This window comes from Chiloscyllium plagiosum, unplaced genomic scaffold, assembly GCF_037043375.1.
Source record: "Chiloscyllium plagiosum isolate Xiang-an unplaced genomic scaffold, Cpla_swu_hap1 HiC_scaffold_1, whole genome shotgun sequence".
NCBI classification, from domain to species: domain Eukaryota; kingdom Metazoa; phylum Chordata; class Chondrichthyes; order Orectolobiformes; family Hemiscylliidae; genus Chiloscyllium; species Chiloscyllium plagiosum.
In genome coordinates this window covers 111,079,198-111,106,255 of record NW_028270139.1, presented here as the reverse complement: position 1 = coordinate 111,106,255, position 27,058 = coordinate 111,079,198, and the positions used below count along the sequence as shown (strand labels likewise).

Here is a 27,058-nt window from a genome sequence, read left to right as displayed (position 1 = left end):
AGGATCAAGGATGTCTCAGAGAGGGTGCAGAATGTTCTCACGGGAGAGAGGGGCCAGCAGGAGGTCATTGTCCACATTGGAACCAACAACATTGGAAGGGAAAAGGTTGAGACTCTGAAGGGAGATTACAGAGAGTTAGGCAGAAATTTAAAAAGGAGGTCCTCAAGAGTAGTAATATCTGGATTACTCCCGGTGCCTCAAGCTAGTGAGGGCAGGAATAGGAGGATAGAGCAGATGAATGCATGGCTGAGGATCTGGTATATGGGTGAAGGATTCACATTTTTGGATCATTGGAATCTCTTTTGGGGTAGAAGTGACCTGTACAAGAAGGACGGATTGCACCTAAATTGGAAGGGGACTAATATACCGGCAGGGAAATTTGCTAGAACTGCTCGGGAGGATTTAAACTAGTAAGGTGGGGGGGCTGGGACTCAGGGAGATAGTGAGGAAAGTGATCGATCTGAGACTGGTACAACTGAGAACAAAAGTGAATCAAACAGTCAGGACAGGCAGGGACAAGGTAGGACTAATAAATTAAACTGCATTTATTTCAATGCAAAGGGCCTAACAGGGAAGGCAGATGAACTCAGGGCATGGTTAGGAACATGGGACTGGGATATCATAGCAATTACGGAAACATGGCTCAGGGATGGACAGGACTGACAGCTTAATGTTTACAAATGCTACAGGGATGATAGAAAGGGAGGCAAGAGAGGAGAGGGAGTGGCATTTTTGATCAGGGATAGCATTACAGCTGTGCTGAGGGAGGATATTCCCGGAAATACATCCAGGGACGTTATTTGGGTGGAACTGAGAAACAAGAAAGGGATGATCACCTTATTGGGATTGTATTGTAGACCTCCCAATAGTCAGAGGGAAATTGAGAAACAAACTTGTAAGGAGATCTCAGCTATCTGTAAGAATAATAGGGTAGTTATGGTAGGGGATTTTAACTTTCCAAACATCAACTTGGACTGCCATAGTGTTAAGGGTTTAGATGGAGAGGAATTTGTTAAGTGTGTACAAGACAATTTTCTGATTCAGTTTGTGGATGTACCTACTAGAGAAGGTGCAAAACTTGACCTACTCTTGGGAAATAAGGCAGGGCAGGTGACTGAGGTGTCAGTGGGGGAACACTTTTGGGCCAGCGACCATAATTCTATTTGTTTTAAAATAGTGATGGAAAAGGATAGACCAGATCTAAAAGTTGAAGTTCTAAATTGGAGAAAGGCCATTTTTGACGGTATTAGGCAAGAACGTTCGAAAGCTGATTGGAGACAGATGTTCGCAGGTAAAGGGACGGCTGGAAAATGGGAAGCCTTCAGAACTGAGATAACAAGAATCCAGAGAAAGTATATTCCTGTCAGGGTGAAAGGGAAGGCTGGTAGGTATAAGGAATGCTGGATGACTAAAGAAATTGTGGGTTTGGTTAAGAAAAAGAAAGAAGCAGATGTAAGGTATAGACAGGATAGATCGAGTGAATCCTTAGAAGAGTATAAAGAAAGTAGGAGTATACTTAAGAGGGAAATCAGGAGGGCAAAATGGGGACATGAGATAGCTTTGGCATATAGAATTAAGGAGAATCCAAAAGGTTTTTACAAATATATTAAGGACAAAAGGGTAACTAGGGAGAGAATAGGGCCCCTCAAAGGTCAGCAAGGCGGCCTTTGTGTGGAGCCGCAGAAAATGGGGGAGATACTAAATAATATTTTGCATCAGTATTTACCGTGGAAAAGCTTATGGAAGATATAGACTGTAGGGAAATAGATGGTGACATCTTGCAAAATGTCCAGATTACAGAGGAAGAAGTGCTGGATGTCTTGAAATGGTTAAAAGTGGATAAATCCCCAGGACTTGATCAGGTGTGCCCGAGAACTCCGTGGGAAGCTAGAGAAGTGATTGCTGGGCCTCTTGCTGAGATATTTGTATCATCGATAGTCACAGGTGAGGTGTTGGAAGACTGGAGGTTGGCAAACGTTGTGCCACTGTTTAAGAAGGGCGGTAAAGACAAGCCAGAGAACTATAGACCGGTGAGCCTGACCTCAGTGATGGGCAAGTTGTTGGAGGGAATCCTGAGGGACAGGATGTACATGTGTTTTGAAAGGCAAGGACTGATTCGGGATAGTCAACATGGCTTTGTGTCTCACAAACTTGATTGACTTTTTTGAGGAAGTAACAAAGAAGATTGATGAGGGCAGAGCAGTAGATGTGATCTATATGGATTTCAGTAAGGCATTCGACAAGGTTCCCCATGGGAGACTGATTAGCAAGGTTTGATCTCACGGAATACAGGGAGAACTAGCCATTTGGATACAGAACTGGCTCAAAGGTGGAATAGAGGGTGGTGGTGGAGGGTTGTTTTTCAGACTGGAGGCCTATGACCAGTGGAGTGCCACAAGGACTGGTGCTGGGCCCTCTACTTTTTGTCATTTACATAAATGATTTGGATGCAAGCATAAGAGGTACAGTTAGTAAGTTTGCAGATGACACCAAAATTGGAGGTATAGTGGACAGCGAAGAGGGTTACCTCAGATTACAACAGGATCTGGACCAGTGGGCTGAGAAGTGGCAGATGGAGTTTAATTCAGATAAATGCAAGGTGCTGCATTTTGGGAAAGCAAATCTTAGCAGGACTTATACACTTACTGGTAAGGCCCTAGGGAGTGTTGCTGAACAGAGACCTTGGAGTGCAGGTTCATAGTTCCCTGAAAATTGAGTCGCAGGTGGATAGGATAGTGAAGAAGGAGTTTGGTATGCTTTCCTTTATTGGTCAGAGTATTGAGTACAGGAGTTGGGAGGTCATGTTGTGGCTGTACAGGACATTGGTTAGGCCACTGTTGGAATATTGCGTGCAATTCTGGTCTCCTTCCTATCAGAAAGATGATGTGAAACTTGAAAGGGTTCAGAAAAGATTTACAAGGATGTTGCCAGGGTTGGAGGATCTGAACTACAGGGAGAGGCTGAACAGGCTGGGGCTGTTTTCCCTGGAGCGTCGGAGGCTGAGGGGTGACCTTATAGAGGTTTACAAAATTATGAGGGGCATGGATAGGATAAATAGACAAAGTCTTTTCCCTGGGGTTGGGGAGTCCAGAACTAGAGGGCATAGGTTTAGGGTGAGAGGGGAAAAATATAAAAGAAACCTAAGGGGCACCTTTTCCACGCAGAGGGTGGTACGTGTATGGAATAAGCTGCCAAAGAATGTGGTGGAGGCTGATACAATTGCAACATTTAAGAGGCATTTGGATGGACATATGAATAGGAAGGGTTTGGAGGGATATGGGCCGGGTGCTGGCAGGTGGGACTAGATTGGGTTGGGATATCTGGTCAGCATGGACGGGTTGGACCGGAGGGTCTGTTTCCATGCTGTACTTCTCTCTGACTCTATGATTTCTTTAGGGAGTCAATGATTGCAGGGGCATACTTTCATTAGGGCAGGCATTTCAGCTCCCGCACTTACCTTTAGTAACTCACGCTGGAATTACTAGTTCTTCAACTCAACCATGTTTACAAGTTTCTCAATCTTCTGTAACATTCTACTTTTAGCTAAACTGCAGAAACAGATGTTGAGAAACCTAACAAATATTTCAGGCATGGAAAGACTGGAATGTATGTTGTGAATGTTGAATCCAAGATGTGTGTCTCAAAATACTGCTGTAGGATTGTTCCACTGTGGGATTTTCTTACAGTGCCTTTCAGTTTTGAAGAAGAGTCATATCGGACTCAAAACATTAACTCTGTTTATCTTTTCACAAGTGCAACCAGATTTGTTGAGTTTTCCTAACACCTTCTGTTTTTATTTCAGACTTCAATCATCACTGCCTTTTTTGGAAAGGAATTCCAAACGCTCTCAACCTTCTTTGAGAAAAACATTTTCCTCATCTTTATCTTTAATGGGCGAGCCCTTATTTATGACTCTTAGTCCTAGATTCTCCCACAAGAGGAAATATCCTTTTGATAGCCATCCAGTCAAATCCCCACAGGATCTTATATTGTCAATTAAGTCACTTCTGACTCTTCTAAACTCCAAAAGATACAGGCTTAGCATGTCTGGTCTTCATTCACTCATTCCAAGTATTAGTCCAGTAAACCTTCTGTGAACTGCTTCCAATATATTAATATCCTTTCCTACAAATGGTGACCAGTATTGTACAGAGTACTTCAGATGCGGTCTCACCAATGGCCCTGTGTAATTCAGGCAGAGCCTGTCTACTCTTGCATTCAATTCTCCTCACAGTAGGCTATAACATTCTGTTCTCATTCCTGATTACTAGCTGCACCTGCATACTAACCTTCTAGGACACTCAGATCTCTCTATCTAAGAGCTCTACAACTCTCATCATTTGGCTGAAATGTTTTAGAGTCATAGAGATGTACAGCACAGAAACAGACCCTTTGGTCCAACCTGTCCATGCTGACCAGATGTCCTAACCTAATCCAGACACATTTGCCAGCACTTGGTCCATATCCTTCTCAACTCTTCCTATTCATATACCCATTCAAATGCCTCTTAAATGTTGCAATTGTACCAGCCTCTACCACTTCCTCTGGCAGCTCATTCCATACACGCACCACCCTCTGTGTGAAAAAGTTGCCCCTTAGGTCCCTTTTATATCTTTCCCCTCTCACCCTAAACCTATGCCCTCTAGTTCTGGATTCCCCCACCCCTTAGTCTGTCATAATTATGTAAACCTCTTATAAGGTCACCCCTCAGCCTCTGACTCTCAGGGAAAATAATCACAGCCTGTTCAGCCTCTCCCTATAGCTCAAATCCTCCAACCCTGGCAACATCCTTGTAAAGGAGAAAGTGAGGACTGCAGATGCTGGAGATCAGAGCTGAAAATGTGTTGCTGGAAAAGCGCAGCAGGTCAGGCAGCATCCAAGGAGCAGGAGAATCGACGTTTCGGGCATTAGCCCTTCCTTAATCCATCCTTGCCTTTCCAAATACATGTAAATCCTGTCCCTCAGGATTCCCTCCAACAACTCCTCTGTAATTATGGGTGGCACAGTGGCTCAGTGTTAGCACTGCTGCCTCACAGCGCCAGGGACTCGGGTTCGATTCCAGTCTCGGACAACTGTCTGTGTGGAGTTTGCACATTCTTTCCTTGTATGCTTGGGTTTCCTCTGGGTGCTCCAGTTTCCTCCCACAATCCAAATCCAAAGGTCCACAGGTTAGGTGAATTGGCCATGCTACATTGCCCATAGTAATCAGGTTTGGTGCATTAGTCAGGGTTAAAATGTAGTGTAATGGGGTAGGTGGAATCGCTGCCAGAGGAAGTGGTGGAGGCTGGTACAATTGCAACATTTAAGAGGCATTTGGATGGTTATATGAATAGGAAGGTTTTGGAGGGATATGGGCTGGGTGCTGCCAGGTGGGACTAGATTGGGTTGGGATATCTGATCGGCATGGACAGGTTAGACCAAAGGGTCTGTTTCCATGCTGTACATCTCTATGACTCTAGGTGAATGGGTCACTCTTCAGAGGGTCGGTGCAGACTAGTTGGACCGAAGGGCCTGTTTCCACACTGTAGGGATTCTATGATTCTGTGAACTTGCCCACCACTGATGTCAGGCTCACTGATCTATAATTTCCTGGCTTTTCCTTACCACCTTTCTTAAATAATGGCCCAACATTAGCCAACCTCCAGTCTTCTGGCACCTCACCTGTGACTACTGATGATATAAATATCCCAACAACAATATCCCTGCAATTACTTCCCGAGCTTTCCACAGAGTTCTAGAGTGCACCTGATCAGCTGTTGGGGAGTTATTCACTTTTATGCGTTTCAAGACACCCAGCACCACCTCCTCTGTAATATGGACACTTTTTTAAGATATCCTCACATTCTATATCTTCCATGCCCTTCTCCACGGCAAACACTGATGCAAAATACTCGTTTAGTATCTCTCACATCTCCTGCGGCTCCACACATAGGCTGCCTTGATGATCTTTGAGGGGCCCTATTCTATCCCTAGTTACCTTCTTATTTGTATTTATAAAATCCCTTTGGATTTTCCTTAACCCTATTTGCCAAAACTAACTCATGTCCCCTTTTTGCCCTTCTGATTTCCCTCTTTAAGTATACTACTACTGCCTTAATGCTCTTCTTAAGATTCACTTGAACACTGCTGTCTATAACTAACATATGCTTCCTTCTTTTTCTTAACCAAAATCTTAATTTCTCTAGTCATCTTGCATTCCCTGCACATACCAGCCTTGCCTTTCACCCTAACAGGAATACAACGTCTCTGGACTCTCATTTTTGAAGGCTTCCCATTTTCAGTCATCCTTTACCTGCGAACATCTGCCTCCAATCAGCTTTTGAAAGTTCTGACCTAATGCTGTCAAAAGTAGCCTTCCTCCAATTTAGTTGAATTTAGAATTTAACTTTTAGATCCTGTCTATCCTATTCTATCACTATTTTAAAACTAATAGAATTATGGTCACTGGCCCCAAAGTGCTCCCCCATTGACACCTCAGTCACCTGCCCTCCTTATTTCCTAAGAGTAGGTCAGGTTTTGCACCTTCTTTTCATTTTCCCACGTTGTATTCCATTTTCTAGATCTTTGCTCAGTTGCCTAACCAATCTATCTCTTCATGGGCTCCTTAAGCCCTCTTCACAACTCGCTTTCCTACCTATCTTTATGTCATCAGCTAATTTAGATTCTCATTTAAATTCTGATGACTTATAGATGTGTCATTTGAAATTTCTTTTGGTTAATTATTCTTGCATAGAATTAGTGTACTGTACATGTGTATGTTGTTCCATCCTTTGCTTTGCCTCTGTCAGCATTCACTTTATTGTCAGATGTTGCACTGTGCTCTGAAGAATTGTTGCATGACAAGCACTTGAGCAAAGCAAATTTTTAAAACAAAGTTATCAGCCATAATCATTTCCTTAGTTTTTCCTACTCTGCTGTCAAGTTGTCTTCATTGAAGTTACCTCTTCTGTCCTGAAAATTCTTTATCCAAAAGATGTAACATACCAATAATTTTCAAATCATTGATCTAGAAAATGATGGGTTTCTATTGCGTCTTTTATGTAGCAGTTTGGATTTTCTTCAAGTGGACACATTCCTTAGATCTTCCAAGTGAAGATTCATCATTGTATTTCTTTTGTAAAAAGGAAATAGGAATCAAATCTTTTTGTTTTTATTTCGAGGATAAATTTTCTTTTGATTACAGATCACTACTGCTCTGTAGCATCCTTGGAATCTTTGAAATTAATAGGCAGAAAACGAAGATAATAGATGGTATGCTGGTTACTGGCAACACAAACATAGACAATCCTTGACAACTTCAGATGGCCTATCACAGGATTATTTGTCAGTATTGTATTGATTGTCAACTTTGTCTTGCCTCTTTGGTGAAGAATATTGTCAAAGGTTAGTATTGGACAAATTAGGAGCCCCATTCAGAATTTCCAGTTAGGACTGGCCAGTGGATTGATAAGGTATGGTATGGAAATCCTGTTTAAATTAACCTCTTTCAACAGGAGCAGCAGAAAAGGTTTTTCATTGAGTTTTCTTGAAGCATTTAAGGATTAGATTTAAGCCTTTGAAGACTAATCCCAATGTAATGCATGAGTCCAAAGTATTTATTTAAGTATCAGTAAAAAAAATTATCAAACTTTTTCATCTTGCACTCATTAGTTTCATTTCTCAGGACAGTGCTTTGATCAAGCAGTCAACCTGCCCAATAGAAAATGTAAATAAAGCTTAGCAGTTAACTGTTAGTCATCATTGATTGGGTCATTTCCCATGCTAATGCATCTACCAATCAGAATCCACTCACTAATCAATCAGTACTTTCTTGTTAAGCAGTTGATTTTCCTTTGTATTATTATTTCTTGCAAGTTGTCCTGATAAGTGCAATATGAAAAACTTTACAACGTGCCCTTCAAGCCTGTTCTACCATTCAGTATGATCATGGCTAATCCTTTATTTCAAGGCCACATTCATACTTTCTCCTTGTACTCCTTGTTGTCTTTAAAATTTAAAAGTTTATATATTTCTTTCCTGAATATATCTGGAGACGTGGCCTATACAGCTATTCCACAGGTTCACAATCCTTTGTGTAATGAAATGTTTACTCATCTCAGTCCAAATGACCTACTCCATATCCTCAGACTCTGTCCCCTGGCTCTATACTTTTCAACCAGAGAAATATGCTCCCTGCATCTAGTCTATCTAGAAATTATCAATTGTTTTACAGATAAAGCATTTTAAAAAATAAGTTGCTTGACTCTGCTTGTCCCTGTGAGGGTTTCTTGCTCCACTGTGCTAACAATTACTATTAGTTTCTAGTGTCTGTCCTAATTGCTGGGCAGTTTCTCGTCTGTTTTTGTGGTTTTATATCTTAAAAGTTGAATGGATTCTGTTGATTTTCTGTGATAAAGTTGATCTTCTCCTCTTAGAATTGATCTGTGTTGTTCCTGGTCTTTGGTTACATTCATCACCTGTATGGCTTCAACTACAGTCAAATGTTATTTAGACTGTGGTAAATCTGACCAAAGACTAAATAGAAGTTCCAACAATGATTATGTCTCATATGGACTTTAAATCATCATAGTCACATTTTTCCATGAATCTGCAGAGATAACGTTTAGTATCATCCATGGATTCCTCTGGGTACATTAAACCTTCTGTTAAAGCTTGTTGTTTCAAGAATTTTATTTGTTTTAGGGCCAAAGTAATTATCAAAGTTTTTTGGTGCTTCTTAACAAATATTTGTGGCTTCTTTTACACCTTGGAAAGTGATTACATCATCAACTATAGTCATCAGCTATTGTATACAGAGGTGTATTAATTTGTTCAGCTTCTTGCATAAAAAACTTTAAATTTGCAGCATTGCAATGCTGTACTTGAGGGTTTTTCCACATTTCTGAAGTCAAAATGGAAGTTTCCTGCATTCCATGAGTAAAATCGAAGTTTTGTATCTTTCTTCCACCATCTCTGGGTGATTTCCACCAATTGTACCCTTAATAAATTATGCCTATTTCTATAAATACTTTTCTTAGTAAATCCCACTCCCTGAGGCTTTAACAAACAATTTCTGTTCTAATCAGAGTTTGTTATTGCCTCATACCTTTGCAGTTTTATAAGATGAATCCCATTTCTTTGGCAATTTTACAGGGTGATTCAATGATCTGTGACTCTAAATCATAGTCCTGTTGCTGTCACATTTATATTTGCTGCCATGTCCTGCTGACTATGGTTTTAACTAAATGCTTTCTATCTTTACCACAGTTTAAGTAATGTGGTTCCAGCCTCAATAGTCTCCTAGCTTCCTTCTTGCATTAGTCCTTGTCTGCTTGGGTTTCTAAAATGTCCCATTATGGCTTTAATTTGGCTTCTTGATGTTCCTAGGTCTACCACTTTATTTTTAAATTGCTTTTGTGACCTTTGTTTTCCCTGACTCTATGCCTCAAGCTGCCCACTTGCTATGGTGGTGATGCTTGATATGACCTGCAAGTACATGTATTTCCTTCAACCTATAAAACTGCATTGTTTTTCAAATGTTTTCAATTACCAAGGAATTCGACATCATTCACAGAACGTCCAATGTCAGTTTGCTCTTCAGCTAAATCTCGACTCAGGAGCACCCCAACAGACCATTTGCATTAAATGCAACATGTAACTGCCTTGGAGTGAAGAATGCTCCAGCTTCAGGGAGTTCCAAACATTCTGCTGTTGTTGCATATCCCATACTAGGTCTGAATGTTTTTTTTACCATTTACTGTAGACTCTGACTTTTAAAGCTTGTCACAAGGGTGGCACAGTGGCTCAGTGGTTAGTACTGCTGCCTCACTGCACCAGGGACTCGGGTTCGATTCCAGCCTTGGATGACCGTCTGTGGCGTTTGTACATTCTCCCCATGTCCACGTGGGTTTCTTCCAGTGCTCCGGTTTCCTCCCCGGTCCAAAAGTTGTGTAGGTGAGATGAACTGGCCATGCTAAGTTGCCTGTAGTGTTCAAGGATATGTAGGCTGGGTGTGTTAGTCAGGGGAAATGTAGAGTTATAGAGTAGGGGAATGGATCTGGGTGGGATATGCTTCAGAGGGCCAGTGTGGAGTTGGGCCAAATGGCTTGTTTCCACACTGTAGGGGCTCTATGATAAGGATGTCTTCTATAGGTTTAGGAAAGCTGTTTCTGAAGATATTTTCAGATCTCTACCTATTTCAGCATTATAGAAGGGAGCTACAAGGAATCCACATTGCTGACCATCAAATTGCATGAGCTCCCCATACCTATAAGGCCCAATGAGCTGCTAGTGGGAGGGTGCTTCACATTGTGAGGAGGTGCCTGAGTAATGGCTGAAAAATCGAATTAATCTCAGAAAATGGCAGATAATAGAGACCTGAATTGTGTCGTTCGCCTGCCCGCCTCCATTGAGTTTTGAGATGGTTTTCTATTAGTTTTCTACCTCCAAAGTTACCTTCAACTATTTGGGAAGATACTGGCCAATGAGTACTTTGATCAGAATCCCACATACATATCACATTCTTTAACTTTTTTCTCTCTCTAGTAACACTTTTCTCTTGAAAAATTTATGTTATCCATTTTAATGATCCTCACTGCCAACTTATTCCTGTTCTGTTTCCATAAAAATGTTTTGGCTGACTTCCATTTTAATTCCTTACTTTTCGGTTGTATCTCCTGGCGCCTGAACTCTTTGTTGTAATGAGCAATTTGCCTGGAATTTCCTTCAGTTGCCACGTTGTGTCTTTATGCTGTCATCATGACTGCAAAACTGGGTCTGGTGCAATTGGATATGTCATCTTCAGTTGTCTGATATTTCTGATGAAGAAGGGTAAACTTAATTCTGTGAGATTGCAAATTTACCACATTTATATAATATCCCATGATGCTACATGCTGCTGTGCATTTTGGATTAAAGATTGCCAGACCAAAAACGGCTGTCTGCTGCACAACTGTTGTTATGCAATGCTTTTTGAGTTAAAACTATCCTTGGGTTTAGCCTTGTTCTCAAAACAGTGAAGCTCTTGAATTGGCTTTTATATTGCACTGTTTTTGTGCTTGTGGTACCACTCCTGATATATCCTCAAGTTTTTTAAAAATAACTATAAACTTGCCAGAATTATTGAAGGGCGACGGGTCTTAGTGTAAAAGGAGGTCAATACTAAGATTTGGTATACTCACAAACGAGGAGCAAGCCCTTTAAGGCTGCTGTGCCATTCATTAAGGTCATGGATGATCCTAACCTCAAATCCACATTCCCACTTACCTCTGATAACCTATTATCTCTTTGTTTTACAAGCAAGACCATTGGTGAAGACATGTTATAGTCAAATAGTTTACTTTTTGCCCTTAATGGGATTTTTTAGCTGTTCACTTCAGTTAATAGAACTTCAAGAAAATTAATATTGTCTACATGAACCCAAATTAACATCACCCTTTGTTTACGATACAATTACATTATTTTCACTAATCAAAAGAAGCCACTGTTTAAAAGGCAGAAACTTTCATGTCAGAGAATTTTCCATTACAGAATGTGATAGGACAGAAAATCATTACAATCTTTCATTGCGAATTATGAAACTTGCTGTTTGTACACTGATAAATGGAGTAATCATTTGGTTGAATATACATTCTAAAAAGTAAAGCCAATACATGATATTCTAATCACAACAGAAGTTGTACAATATAAATAATCCATGTTTAACACTTTTCCCCCTACAATAATATAAGCTGAAAGTCTGGTACAGAATATCTTAGAAGTTATAGAATATTAGAATGGCTTCCTGTGCTGTAACCATTCAGCCTATTTGTAATCTGCCATAGTGCTGACTTGGTTCCAATTATACGATTGAAATCTGCCTCTGCCATGCTCTCAGACAGTGAATTCCAAATCATAACCACTTAGTGTGTGAAAAATGTTTTTCAACATGTCATCATTGCTTGTTTAGAGAGACACCTTAAATTGGTGTCCTCCTGTCTTCAACCCTTTTGCCAAGGGGCACAATTTCTCACTAACAAATTTGTCTCGACCCTTAAGGATTTTAAAACCTCAAATATTCTCTGAATCTTGCCTTCTTCAAGAAGAACAGTATCTGCCTTTCCAATCTATCCACATAACTGAAGTTCTTCATTGATGGAACTATTCTCTTAAATCTTTTCTGCAACTTCTCCAGCATCGTCACATCTTTCTGAAAGTACTCCGCTCAAGGCTGAATCAGTATTTTTTGCAGCTTTATTATCTTGTTCGTGCTTTTGTTCCCATATAAAACTCAAGAACCAGTATGTTTTGATCACTTTTCTCAACCACCTGCCACCTTCAATGATTTTCACACATACATGTGTAAGTCATTCTGCTATAACGCACATTTCGTCAGCGCAAATTGGCTATAACGCAATTGACAAATTGTGGACACTGTTTGGATAATGCAAACTTTCAACTGAATGGGTATAGCAGTTTTCTATAGCAATCTTCTACAGCATGATTTTCTGTAGTGGTTTTCCATAACACCATTTTCTATAGCATGAGGTTGCAGAGGAACACAACTGTCGCGCTAGAGCAGAACAATCTGTACATGCGAGTTTCAGTTCCTGTGCATTCCTTTTACAACTGTACACTTTATTTTCTATTGCCTCTCATCGTTTTTCTATTAAAATTAATCCCTTTAGATTTCTCTGTATTAAATTTTATTTGCCACTTAACTGTCCATTCTACCAACCTGTCTGTCGTCTTGAAGTTTATGACTATTTCCAAGTATGTGTTATCTGCAAATTTTGAAATTGTGCCCTGCAGACCCAAAGCTGGGTCATTAATATTAAAATAGCAGTCCTAACACCCACACTGGCGAACCCTAATGTGTACTCTCTTCCAGATCAAAAACATAAGTTCACTTCTATTTTCTGTTTCTTGTCATTCAGCTATTTTTCCATCTATGTTGCCACTGCCCATTTTACTCCATGAGGAATAACTTTAAGTTAGTCTAATAAGCTTGTTATCCGATACTGAATCAACCTCTCCTTAACAATTTTTTTGAAGCATCTGTTAAGCATCTTTTGAATTATCTTTCCTAAAAGCTTTCCTACCATTAAGATTAAACTGACTGATCTGTAGTTACTAGGTTAATGTTGCACCTATTTTTAACAAAGTTGTAATATTTGCAATTCTCCAGTCCTCGGTGTCTAAGGTAGTTTGGAAAGTTATGGTAGTACCTTCACAACTTCCACTGTTGTTTCTGTCAGTGTCATTGGGTGCATCTCATCTGGTCTGGTGATTTGTTAACTTCAAGATTAGTGAGAGTTTCAAATACATCCTCTTTCCAATTTTTTAGTCCATCACTATGATGTGGCAGCATCTATTTTCTTGGTTTAAACAGTCACAAAGTATGCTTCAATATATCAGCCATACCCTGTTCCTCCAAACAAAGCCTTTTCTCGGTCTCTACTCAGCTGTACTCCTCTTTTTAACCAGCCTTTTGTTATTCATATGCTTGTAGGAGATTTCTGGATTCTCTTTTATGTTACCTGCTAGAATCTTCTCATACTTAGCCTTGCTAAAACCAGTGCAGTTTTGGTCTCCTTATCTGAGGAGGATGTTCTGGCTCTGGAGGGAGTGGTACAAAAGTTTCCCAAACTGATTCCTGTGATGATAGGTCTGATGTATGAAGAGAGACTGGATTGGTTAGGCCCATGTTCACTGGAGTTTAAAGGAATGAGGGGGGATCTCATAGAAACCTATAAAATTTTAATATGTTTAGGTACGGTTAATGCAGGAAGGATATTTCAGAAAACTGTGGAATCCAGAACCATGGGGTCACAGTTTAAGGATATGAGTTAAGCCATTTAGGACTGAAATAATGAGAAATGTCTTCACCCCAAGAGTGGTTAGCCCATAGAAGTTTCTACCACAGAAGGCAGCTGAGGCCAAAGCATGAAAGATTTCAAGAAGGGGATCCAAGATGGCAGCGATCTGAGAAGTCTGCTTTGCTGAGCTCTGCAACTCAACTCAGGCAAAGTACCACTCTCACCTCCCCATTCAAGTTATTTCTGTGAAAATTCAGCATTTAAAGAGTTATAGAACTTTTCCAATATCCTATAAAGAAATATGACAAAAGGCAAAGGTTCCAACAAGTCCCAACACACGGGACACTCACTGGAATCATCAAACACTTCCGCGGCCGTGGCTGTAGCTTCCTCCACTAGTCTATTGGCTTCACTCACCCACCAGGCCCTGGCTACGGAGTTTGCTAAACTGCAAGACATGATCAAGTCATCAGTTGAGGAGACGTTCCACAGTAGGCTGGACCTGATCGCGGCCATGCTCCACAAGCACGAGGAGCAGCTGGAAGATCTTGGACGCCAAAAGGAAGAAGTTGAAAGAAGGACCACAGCTTCGGAGAGCACGATCGACTCTTCAAAGAAAAGGATTTGAGTACTGGAGAAGCAGGTCCTTACCTTACTGGAACACGCCGATGATCTCGAGAACAGAGGTAGGCGGAAGAATCTCCACATTATGGGGTTGTCGGAGGGAGTAGAAGGTGGCCAGCCAGCGAGCTTCTTTGAATGCGGGCTGCTGCAATTCCTTGGCCTGGAGACCACGTCGGACAAGGTGAAAATTGAGAGGGCCATCCAGTCGCTGTGCGCAGGCTCAGCTCAGACCAGCACCCTCGAATGGTCCTAGTGTGGCTCCACAGTTACAGTGACAAATTTAAAGTTATGGAAGCCTCCAGAATAAAGGGAAAGGATCCACAGGTTCTAAATTATGAAGGATCCAAGACTTTTTTCAGGACTTCTCAGCAGCTGTTATTCATAAAAGGAAGCCCTTTGATAGCCAAAAGAAGGCTAAGAGACCTTGGTATCCAATATTCCCTGAGGTTTCTGGCAGTGCTTTGTTTCACTTATGATGGGGTCTGTGCACTCATTCGACTCTTCAGATAAAGTGAAACATTTTTTGGACACTTTAAAATAGATCAGATAACTTAAAGGATGTGGACAATAATGTTTCTTTTTCATTTTCTCTCTTACCTTTTCTTAAAGAAAACATTGCTGAATTTTTGTCTGATATTAACGGATGTTAATGTATATTTGGGGATGGGTAGAGTGTCTACTTTTAATTTCCTTGTTAAAATTTTTTTCTTCTCTCCTTATTTTGGCCTGAGCCTGGGCTGCGGCTCAAGCTGGAAGGAGTTGTGAAGGTGTTTTTGAGAGATGTAAGTGCCCCCTGTGGGCAGGGGTAGAGCCCCTCACTAAGTGCCTTGTATTTGGTTGAGACTGTTGTTTTTATATGTAATTATTAGTAGGTTAGTTGTACTAGTTTTAGTTTATGCTCTTTGTGATTTTTATAAATTACTTGAAGGTTGGTGGAGTGGTAGATAGTGTGGAGGTCTATTGTAGGTAGCAACAGGACATTGATAAGATGCAGAATTCGTCTGAGAAGTGGCAATGGAGTTCAACCTGGAAAAGTGAGAAGTGATTTATTTTGGAAGGTTGAATTTGAATGCAGAATACACTGTTAAAGGCAAGATTCTTGACAGTGTGGAGGAACAGAAGGATCTTGGGGTCCATGTCCATAGATCCCTCAAAGTTGCCACCGAAGTTGATAGGGTTGTTAAGAAGGCATATGGTGTATTGGCCATTATTAGCAGGGGGATTGAGTTTAAGAGCCATGAGGTTATGCTGCAGCTCTATAGAGCTCTGGTTAGACCGTACTCGGGATATTGTGTTCAGTTCTGGTCGTCTCATTATCGGAAGGATGTGGAAGCTTTAGAGAGAGTGCGGAGGAGATTTACCAGGATGCTGCCTGGAACGGAGGGTATGTCTTATGAAGAAAGGTTGGGGGAGCTAGGTCATTTCTCATTGGAGTGAAGAAGGGTAAGAGATCACTTGATGGAGGTGTACAAGATGCTGAGAGGCATAGACAGAATGCATAGTCAGAGACTTTTTTCCATGGTGGAAATGGCTATCTCAAGAAGGCATAATTTTACGGTTGATAGGAGAAAGGTTTAGGGGAGATGTCAGAGGTCGGTTCTTTACACAGAGAGTGGTGGATGTGTGGAATGCACTGCCAGCGGTGGTATTAGAGTCAGATACATTAGGGACATTTAAGCAACTCTTGGATAGGCACATGGATGATAGTAAATTGAAGGGTATATAGGTTAGTTTGATCTCAGAATAGGATAAAAGGTCAGCACAACATTGAGGGCCAAAGGGCCTGTACTGTGTTGTATTGTTTTATGTTCTATGTTCCATAAAATGAGAATGAGCAAATGCACAATGCTTAAAATTGAAGTGAAATCAAAATTTTCATCTAGGGTGACAGCTACAAAATATTATTTTATTGTGGAATGACATCTCATCTCTCATGTGTTCTGTAAAGAAATTATTAAAGTTGACATGCTGTCTAGTCTAATGAAGTTCCACTCTCTGCAGTATTTTACTATGGCTATTATGAGCAACGTATAGTCTCTTCTTGAATATTTCTTAACAAACTATGTGTGATAATGTTCTTTAATATAAAGTAAATTAATCAAAGTAAAGGTGTATAAACTCAATGAAAATGAAAGACATGATTATGATCGCGATTAGCAGCCATTAGGTACCAACTGTAGTTCTAAGTCAGAAGGTTGTGTGTTCAATTACCATTTCAAGTACCAGTTGAAAAATCAAGGATAAACCTCCAGTTTAATACAGAGGTAGTGCTGCAATGCTTGAGGTGTTGTTTTACAGGAGAGACTTTAAACTGATGCATCACCCTCCCACTTATGCAATCATGAAGAGAGTGGGAGCTCTTCCTTGGTATCCTGGTCAATATTCATTCCTTAATTAAATTGCAAGTTTACATTATCCTGTGGGAACACATTGTGCATAAATTGACTGATATGCTTCCACAGAGGCTGCACCTCAAAAGTATTTCATTGTCACGGAAGTGCTTTGATCCCTCGAGGTCATGAAAATTGCTGCATAAAAGCAAGTGGCTTTCTTTTACTTACTATTTTTGTATTTTTTGGCCTTGTACACCAGGCTTCAGAAACTGAGAAAGGCGATTACCATGAGCGTGTAGAAATGCCTCAGTTCAGTTGTCGAAGTCCAACACCAGGCGGCAGTGTAACAAAATTCAGGAGCAGATCTCAAGGTAGGCAATGTACTTACTGCCATTATCAGTGTTTTGTTAACCATGTGTTTGTTTGTTGTGGAGGAATGCACAGCAATGTAAGAAGAGGATCAATTACCTTTTCCACTCTGCTGGCATAAGTGCCACAACATTCCCTCAAATATCTCTCACTCACTTTATGTCCACTGCTGTACCCACCTCCCGCTAAGTCTCATGGAGGAACTTATGCCTGCAGAGTCATTGACCCTCCTACTACATTGCTGTGCATTCCTCGAGATAGACACTGAAGGTTAGAATGCAGATTCAGCAAGTAATCAGGAAAGCTAATAGAATATTATGATTTATTGCGAGGGGAATTGAATGCAAGGATGTTATGCTTCAGTTTTATGGGAATTGGTGAAACCACATGCAGAGTTTGGTACTGGTTGCCATATTTCTAGAAGGATGTTAATCTATTAGAAACTGTTCAGGTGTTTACTAGACTATTTCTTGGAATAAGTGAATTGCCTTATGAGGAAATGCTAAACAAGCTAGGCCTGTATCCTGTGGCGTTTAGAAGAGTCAGAGGTCATTTATTTTAAACATACAATATCCTGATGGATCTTGACCAGGTCAATGCTGAAAGCATGTTTCCTTGAGAGAATGTAAAACTAGGAGTCATAGTTTAAAAACGACAGAGCGCCCAGTTAAGACAGAGATGAGGAAACTGTTTTTCCTTTCAGAGGGTTATGAGTCATTGGAATTCCCTTCTTTAAAAGACAGTGGAATCGTTAAATATTTTTAAGGCAGATGTTGATACATTCTTGATTACGAAGGGGATGAAACATTATTGGGAATACGCAGGAATGTAGAGTTGAGGTTAAAATCAGATCAGCTGTGATCTTATTGAATGGCAGAGTAGGCTCAAAGGGCTGAATGGCCTACTTTTGGTCCTTGTTCATGTGTTTAGCTGAGACTGCACTGATCCAGATGGAAACTTTGGACCAGGCTGGCAGGGTCTAATGTTATGGCCTCCTCTGCTTGTCCAGAGAAAGAGGACATAATGCCTATGGAGCACCCCATCCAGCAGGTTTTCCAGGGGCCCATCCACAAAAGTGGGGCACCAAACTGTCCTCCTCTACCTTGTCAGAGGCAAATGTCAGGAATCATACAGTGTGACCCCAGACTAATAGTGCTTGACTGGATGTGCAATGGCCTATTAAGATAGCACCAGTGTCAGGGATACCAGACAATTCTGGGACATACTTCATTGGCGGGTTGTTCTGGGAATGGCACATGGTAAGGTGGGGATAGGATTAGATGAGAGGACACCTTATATTGAAAAACCCTCCAAAACAAAAGCTCTATGCAACTAGCACTGAGCCAAAAATGCGTAAGATGCAACACGTTCTAAACCACATGCAACTTATCCTTGAATAATTTCAAGTAACTTCAATTCTGAGAAAATTACATCTGGAGGTAAGAGACATGCCAAGTGTATAAAAATTTATCCAGTGTTTCTGTACGTTATAGAAAACTGGGATATTGTTGGGTATTAGAGTTACATTCCACACAACCCTCCCCCAGTATACTGCTTGACTCAATTCAATTCTTCCCCTCTCCTCTCTCAGAACATTAAACGTCCCATGGCCACCAATTATCAAAATACATGAGGATTGGAAGTTAAATTTGCTCCACATGTCCCAAATTCATCTGGAAAATTCAGTCATTGGGTGACCAATTGGAGAAATAGAACGGAGAGAAGTGGGGAGGAAGCTGCTCCTCTAATAACTGTTCATCTCCCACTTTTACTGCTGATAGGTCAACTAGCTATTAGCTGTAAATGTTGGAGAAAAGCAGCCTGTGATTGCAGGAGCAGATGGGTAACAAAGTGTTAGCAGTCATTGGGTTTCTGTAGTTTTGTAAAAGTAAGTTGCTAATGATCTTCCTTTATACAGATGTCTAATGACTACTTTTCTGGTTTAGAACTGGCATTTAATCATATGTAAAGCATAATCTTTTGCTTGAGATGAACTTGTTTCAAATTCAGCTGCAGAACAGAAGCATTTTGTAATTGTTAAGGCTGCTACCTCACTCCATGACACTTTCATTCACATATTAATTTCATCTGGTGATTATCTGAATTACATCTGTTTGTGAATTTGTCTGAAACTGCATCTTGTGTAAAAATGTCTTGAATGTTTTTGTGTAAATGTATCATTTTCTAATTTGTAATTTTTATTTAACAATAAAACAAATACTACATGAGAAATGGCTACATTGAGTCACTTGTTCTGTTTTGTTGCATCTTCTCAAGGAATAGTACCAATTAGAATTCATGTTTGTTTTATCTTTAGATTCATTCTTCAACACTGGAATTATTCTGGGTTCCAAATGGGTTATCTGGACTAGTGCTTCACCCTAACAGGATTGGACTGACACTTGTTCATTTGTGGGACTTGGGCACTGCTGGTTGGCCAGCATTGATAGTCCATCCCTATTTGTCTGAAACTCTGACATAGCCATGCTTTATCTGCATTAATTGCACTGTTGATGTTTGCAGCTCAACGATCACATTGTAACTGAGAAACTGGGCTCATTTCTAAATCCATGCTTCTGCAAATCTTTCTTGTCAAAAAAGCATTGTATGAACTTGGGCATACAGCTCCATAAATTAATTGCCACAAAATTGTAGGGATCAACCCAAATCCCTGACATAGGCTGCTAACTAAATTTCTCTATCAAATGCATACAATTTCCTCTCTGATTCTCACTCTGCTTTTTTGACAGGCGGAGGGAGCCGCTTAGAATCTGTGGGTGAAGATGATGAGCTGATAGTGGAAAATGGTGAGGCAAGTTGTGACATGTTAGAAAAGCCAGCGCGAGGAGGCCGCAAACATTCCCTTCCTCAGCAGCTTGATGCGATCAGTATTCGACAGGTGTGTGTGCCCAGCATTTGTACTGTGTTCATCTGAGTAATCAATGTGCAGCTGGTCATATTTCTTGTAAATGGTTTTTCTCAAGACCTCCTAAATTTAAATCCATAACTGTGCCTTTGGTCAGAACAGCAAAATACCTATTATTAATCACAGAACATCGCCAAATGGTTTCTAACTGAAAAGGGTTCATGCCTTTATCAACATTATTTTATGGGCAAAACCAGAAATTGCTGGAGTAACTCAGGCCTGGCAGCATCTTTGGAGAAAGTTTCAGGTCAAGTGATCCTTCTTCTGAACTAATAATAGGTAAGAAAAGGTGGTATATATGCTGAAGATGGGTTTATTTTGGGGAAGGAGCCCAGACAGTAAGAACAGCAGTTAGCTGGAAATGTGTTGCTGGAAAAGCGCAGCAGGTCAGGCAGCATCCAGGGAACAGGAGAATCGACGTTTCGGGCTTATGCCCGAAATGTTGATTCTCCTGTTCCCTGGATGCTGCCTGACCTGCTGCGCTTTTCCAGCAACACATTTCCAGCTCTGATCTCCAGCATCTGCAGACCTCACTTTCTCCTCAAAGAACAGCAGTTAGGCAGACAAAGGGATGGATATTGGAAACGAGAGTGTGGTGCTCGAAAAGCACAAGTTAGTCAGACAAAGGGATGGATATTGGTAAGGCAGGGAGAAAGAAAAGCTGATAATGGAGACCCATAAGTAGGTGAAAATGTGTTATCTGCGTAAGGCAGTCCATATAATGACACCCATATAATGGGTGTCAGATTAGGTAAAACTCAAGGAATAAGGTGTTCATGTTCTAAAATTATTGAACTCATTATTGAGTCCTGAAGGTCACAGAGTATCCAAGCTAAAAATGAGATGCCGTTGAGAGTATGACCTGCGCTTAGGGTTGCTGGAACACTGCAACAGGCCTGTGTCAGAAATGTTGATGTGGGAACACAGTGGTGTGTTGTAGTATCAGGAAACAGGAAGCTCAGGGTAATTTTTACAGATAGAATGTAGTTCTTTAAAACAGTCACCCAGTCGGTTTTTCATTTTCCCACTGCAGAACAGTCCACATTGTGAGCATTAAACACAGTAGACTAGATTGAATAAAGTGCAGGTAAATTGTTGCTTCACCTAGAAGGTTTGTTGGGGCCTTAGATAGTGAGAAGGGAGTAGGTAAACAGGCAGGTATTACACGTTCTGTGATTACATGGGAAGGTGCTACAGAGATGTGGCAAGATGTTGGGAATGGAAGAGGAGAGAACCAAGGTGTCCTAGAGAGAATGGTCCCTATGGAATGCTGACAAGAGAGGAGACGGGAATCTGTCTGGTGGTCGCATCCTAGTGGAGATGACGAAAATGGCACTTTATCATCCTTTGGATGTGGATGCTGGTGGGATGGTAAATGAGGACCAGGGTCCCTGTTATGGGAGGGAAGAAAAAGGGGTGAGTGCTGAAGTGCAGGAAATGGGTTGGACCTGGCTGAGGGCCATGTCAACCACAGTGTGGATAATTCTCAGTTGAGGGAAAACATGGATGTTTCTGAGATGCCTCCCCAATGCCACAGATGGCATTTTTAGAACTGATGTGACAGAGAAGGAGAAATTGGGAGAATGAAATGGAATCCTTACAGGAAGCAGGCTGTAAGGGTTGTATAGTCAAGGCAACTATGGGAGTTGGTGAGTTTGTAGTGCATATTGGTGGTCAGCCTATGCCCAGAAATGGAAACAGAGATGTCGAGGAAGAGAAGGGAGAAGTCAGAAATGGACTAGATGAAGGTGACAGCAGGGTTGAAATTGGAGCCATCAGGTTTGCGCTGTCTGCCTAAATAGCAATTTATTTAGTGCCATTCTTCCACCTTAGAAATAGGATTCTGGGTAATCCAAGATGGAGGATGGGAAAAATTTCTAGCTGTAAGAGCTGCTCCTTTTTTTGAGGTATTTTAGGTGCTGGAGGTGATTTCCTTGAATTCCAGGAGCAGCAATTACTGTTTTATATACTTTTGCATTGTTTTGGAACTTTGGGAAAAAAAGTCAAAACAACAGCAGTTTTAAAAGGGAGAAGAGCAGACAAAGGAAGCACATGGTGAGGACAGTGCAGGAGAAAGAGAGAGAGAGAGAGAGAACCTGCAGAGTTACTCTCTTTGCTGTTTTTGAATTCATGTGTCGCTGGACATTGGAGTTCATCTGGGAAAATTAACAAACAGTGAATTTCACAACTAATCTTGGAGGAACCTGTTTGGGCGAAGTTCACAGCACAGAATCCGATAAGTTAATTGTTGTTTTAAGTCTGTCCAAGAGAAAGGCTACATTAGTGAGTACAATGGGTTCTTTCTTGATTATATGTTTTTGGAGATAAGTCTCTTGATTAAACTTAAAATATAAGCCACAGCTATTAATTTAACCTGGTGCATTGTTTTGTAGAGGAATAAGACGGTGTTATTTTCTGGGTCTGTAGATTGTGAAAGAGCAAAAATGGCCTTTGCAGTGATATGTACTTCTTGTCAGATGTGGGAGTTTAAAGAGAGTTTAAGGGTTACTGCGGATTATATCTGCCATAAATGCTGTTGGATGCGAGTCTTATCAGATCGAGTGGATGGGTTGGAGAGACAGATAGAAGCGATGAGGAATTTGCAACAGCAACAGTATGTTGCAGTTATAGGAAGGGGGGAAAGTCTCAGATACAGTCACATAGATGGATTAACTCCAGGAAGGAGAAGAGAGGTGAGCACCTATGGTAGGAGTCTTTTGTGGATATACCCATTTCAAACAGGTATGCTGTTTTGCAAAATGTAGGAGGTGATGGATTCTCAAGGGAACGTAGCACAAACAGCCAAGTTTCTGGTATTGAGACTGGCTCTAATGCAACGAGGGGTACGTCGGCTTCCAAGAGATCAATTTTGTTAGGGGATTCTGTAGTCCGAGATACAGACAGACGTTTCTGTGGCCAGCAGAGAAAAAACAGAATGGTGTGTTGTTTCTTTGGTGCCAGGATCAAGGATGTCTCAGAGAGGTTGCAGAATGTTCTCACGGGGGAGAGGGGCCAGCAAGAGGTCATTGTCCACATTGGAGCCAACGATATAGGAAGGAAAAAGGTTGAAATTCTGAAGGGAGTTTACAGAGAGTTGGGCAGAAATTTAAAAAGGAGTTCCTCAAGAGTAGTACTATCTGGACAACTCCCGGTGCTACGAGCTAGTGAGAGCAGGAATAGGAGGATAGAGCAGATGAATGCATGGCTGAGGATCTGGTGTATGGGTGAAGGATTCACATTTTTGTATCATTGGAATATCTTTTGGGATAGAAGTGACCTGTACAAGAAGGACGGATTGCACCTAAATTGGAAGGGGACTAATATACTGGCAGGGAAATTTGCTAGAACTGCTTATGAGGATTTAAACTTGTAAGGTGGGAGGTAGGACCCACTGAGATAGTGAGGAAAGACATCAATCTGAGACTGGTACAGTTGAGAACAGAAGTGAATCAAACAGTCAGGGCAGGCAGGGACAAGGTAGGACGAATAAATTAAACTGCATTTATTTCAATGCAAGGGGCCTAACAGGGAAGGCAGATGAACTCAGGGCATGGTTAGGAACATGGGACTGGGATATCATAGCAATTACAGAAACGTGGCTCAGGGATGGGCAGGACTGGCAGCTTAATGTTCCAGGATACAAATGCTACAGGAAGGATCGAAAGAGAGGCAAAAGAGGAGGGGGAGTGGCATTTTTGATAAGGGATAGCATTACAGCTGTGCTGGGGGAGGATATTCCTGGAAATACATCCAGGGAAGTTATTTGGGTGGAACTGAGAAATAGGAAAGGGATGATCACCTTATTGGGATTGTATTATAGACCCCCTAATAGTCAGAGGGAAATTGAGGAACAAACTTGTAAGGAGATCTCAGCTATCTGTAAGAATAATAGGGTAGTTATGGTAGGGATTTTAACTTTCCAAACATCGACTGGGACTGCCATAGTGTAAAGGTTTAGATGGAGAGTAATTTCTTAAGTGCGTACAAGACAATTTTCTGATTCAGTTTGTGGATGTACCTACTAGAGAAGGTGCAAAACTTGACCTATACTTGGGAAATAAGGCAGGGCAGGTGACTGAGGTGTCAGTGGGGGAGCACTTTGGAGCCAGCGACCATAATTCTATTTGTTTTAAAATAGTGATGGAAAAGGATAGACCAGATCTAAAAGTTGAAGTTCTAAATTGGAGAAAGGCCAATTTTGACGGTATTAGGCAAGAGCGTTCGAAACTGATTGGAGGCAGATGTTCGCAGGTAAAGGGATGGCTGGAAAATGGGAAGCCTTCAGAACTGAGATAACAAGAATCCAGAGAAAGTATATTCCTGTCAGGGTGAAAGGGAAGGCTGGTAGGTAGAGGGAATGCTGGATGACTAAAGAAATTGTGGGTTTGGTTAAGAAAAAGAAGGAAGCATATGTCAGGTATAGACAGGATAGAGTGAATCCTTAGAAGAGTATAAAGAAAGTAGGAGTATACTTAAGAGGGAAATCAGGAGGGCAAAAAGGGGACATGAGATAGCTTTGGCAAATAGAATTAAGGAGAATCCAAAAGGTTTTTACAAATATATTAAGGATAAAAGGGTAACTAGGGAGAGAATAGGGCCGCTCAAAGATCAGCAAGGCGGTCTTTGTGTGGAGTCACAGAAAATGCGGGAGATACTAAATGAATATTTTACATCAGTATTTACTGTGGAAAAGGATATGGAAGATATAGACTGTAGGAAAATAGATGGTGACATCTTGCAAGATGTCCAGATTACAGACGAGGAAGTGCTGTATGTCTTGGAACGGTTAAAGGTGGATAAATCCCCAGGACCTAATCAGGTGTACCTGAGAATTCTGTGGGAAGCCAGAGAAGTGATTGCTGGGCCTCTTGCTGAGATATTTGTATCATCGATAGTCACGGTTGAGGTGTTGGAAGACTGGAGGTTGGCAAACGTGGTGCCACTGTTTAAGAAGGGCGGTAAAGACAAGCCAGGGAACTATAGACCGGTGAGCCTGACCTCAGTGGTGGGCAAGTTGTTGGAGGGAATCCTGTGGGACAGGATGTACACGTATTTGGAAAGGCAAGGACTGATTCGGTGTAGTCAACATGGCTTTGTGCGTGGGAAATCGTGTCTCACAAACTTGATTGAGTATTTTGATGAAGTAACAAAGAAGATTGATGTGGGAAGAGCAGTAGATGTGATCTATATGGACTTCAGTAAGGCATTCGACAAGTTTTCCCATGGGAGACTGATTAGCAAGGTTAGATCTCATGGAATACAAGGAGAACTAGCCATTTGGATACAGAACTGGCTCAAAGGTAGAAGACAGAGGGTGGTGGTGGAGGGTTGTTTTTCAGACTGGAGGCCTGTGACCAGTGGAGTGCTACAAGGATCGGTGCTGGGTCCTCTACTTTTTGTCATTTACATAAATGATTTGGATGCGAGCATAAGAGGTACAGTTAGTAAGTTTGCAGATGACACCAAAATTGGAGGTGTAGTGGACAGCGAAGAGGATTACCTCAGATTACAGCAGGATCTGGACCAGATGGGCCAATGGGCTAAGAAGTGGCAGATGGAGTTTAATTCAGATAAATGTGAGGTGCTGCATTTGGGAAAGCAAATCTTAGCAGGACTTTTTCTGAAGAAGGGTTTTTGCCCGAAACGTCGATTCTCCTGTTCCCTGGATGCTGCCTGACCTGCTGCGCTTTTCCAGCAACACATTTTCAGCTCTGATCTCCAGCATCTGCAGACCTCACTTTCTCCTTACACACTTAATGGTAAGGTCCTAGGGAGTGTTGCTGAACAAAGAGATCTTGGAGTGCAGGTTCATAGCTCCTTGAAAGTGGAGTTGCAGGTCAGAAGGATATTGAAGAAGGCGTTTGGTATGCTTTCCTTTATTTGTCAGAGTATTGAGTACAGGAATTGGGAGGTCATATTGTGGCTGTACAGGACATTAGTTAGGCCACTGTTGGAATATTGCATGCAATTCTGGTCTCCTTCTTATTGGAAAGATGTTGTGAAACTTGAAAGAGTTCAGAAAAGATTTACAAGGATGTTGCCAGGGTTGGAGGATTTGAGCTTTCGTGAGAGGCTGAACAGGCTGTTTTCCCTGGAGCGTCGGAGGCTGAGGGGTGACCTTATAGAGGTTTACAAAATTATGAAGGGCATGGATAGGATAAATAGATAAAGTCTTTTCCCTGGGATCAGGGAGTCCAGAACTGGAGGGCGTATGTTTAAGATGAGAGGGGAAATATAAAAAAGAGACTTAAGGGGCAACTTTTTCACACAGAGGGTGGTACGTGTATGGAATGAGCTACCAGAGGAAGTGTTGGAGGCTAATACAATTGCAACATTTAAGAGGCATTTGGATGGGTATATGAATAGGAAGGGTTTGGAGGGATATGGGCCAGGTGCTGGCAGGTGGGACTAGATTGGGGTTGGGATATCTGGTCGGCGTGGACAGGTTGGACCGAGGAGTCTGTTTCCACGCTGTACATCTCTATGTCTCTATTCTCCGTATAACCTGCAAATTATTCCCTTTTAGATAACAGTTTAATTCCCTTTGATTGTTTCAGTTGAACCTATTTTCTCAACACACTCGGGTAGAAAGTTTCGGATCTGAATTGACTGCTGTGTGAAAATGTTTCTCCTCATGTCCTTTTTGTTTCTTTCCTTCATTTACTTTCAATCTCTACCTCTCATTCTTTATCATTTCATGAGTGGGAACAGGTTTTTTCCCACTTTGTCCGTAGCCTTCATGAGTTTGAATATCTCCATTAGATCTCCTCGCACCATTCTTTCTCCAAGGAAAACAGTCCTAATTTCTCCAATCCACCTTCATGACAGAAGTTTCTTATTTCTGGAAACCTTGCCCTTAGAGGAATTACAAACATTCTTAAAGACTGAATTTAAAAGTGAATTTTATGACTCATGTCTGCATGTCAGGAATTTTATTCTGGGAACCAGCATTATTTTCCATTATGGAGCGTGCTGATCTCCACATAAAACTTAATGATCTATACTCTCATTGCATGTAGGACTGAGCCAGA

General features: G+C 41.3%; 1 protein-coding gene across 4 annotated transcripts in view; it reads left to right on the top strand.

Moving 5' to 3' along the window:
- The window catches only part of pdzd2 (PDZ domain containing 2), a 547,489-nt gene that overhangs the window by 362,392 nt on the left and 158,039 nt on the right, over positions 1 to 27,058 (top strand). For all 4 annotated transcript variants that reach the window (XM_043687429.2, XM_087989833.1, XM_043687436.2 and 1 more), the window contains 2 exons: positions 16,992 to 17,103; positions 19,852 to 20,000. In XM_043687429.2, coding sequence (XP_043543364.2) covers positions 16,992 to 17,103; positions 19,852 to 20,000 — 261 coding nt within the window. The remainder of the gene's footprint in view (positions 1 to 16,991; positions 17,104 to 19,851; positions 20,001 to 27,058) is intronic.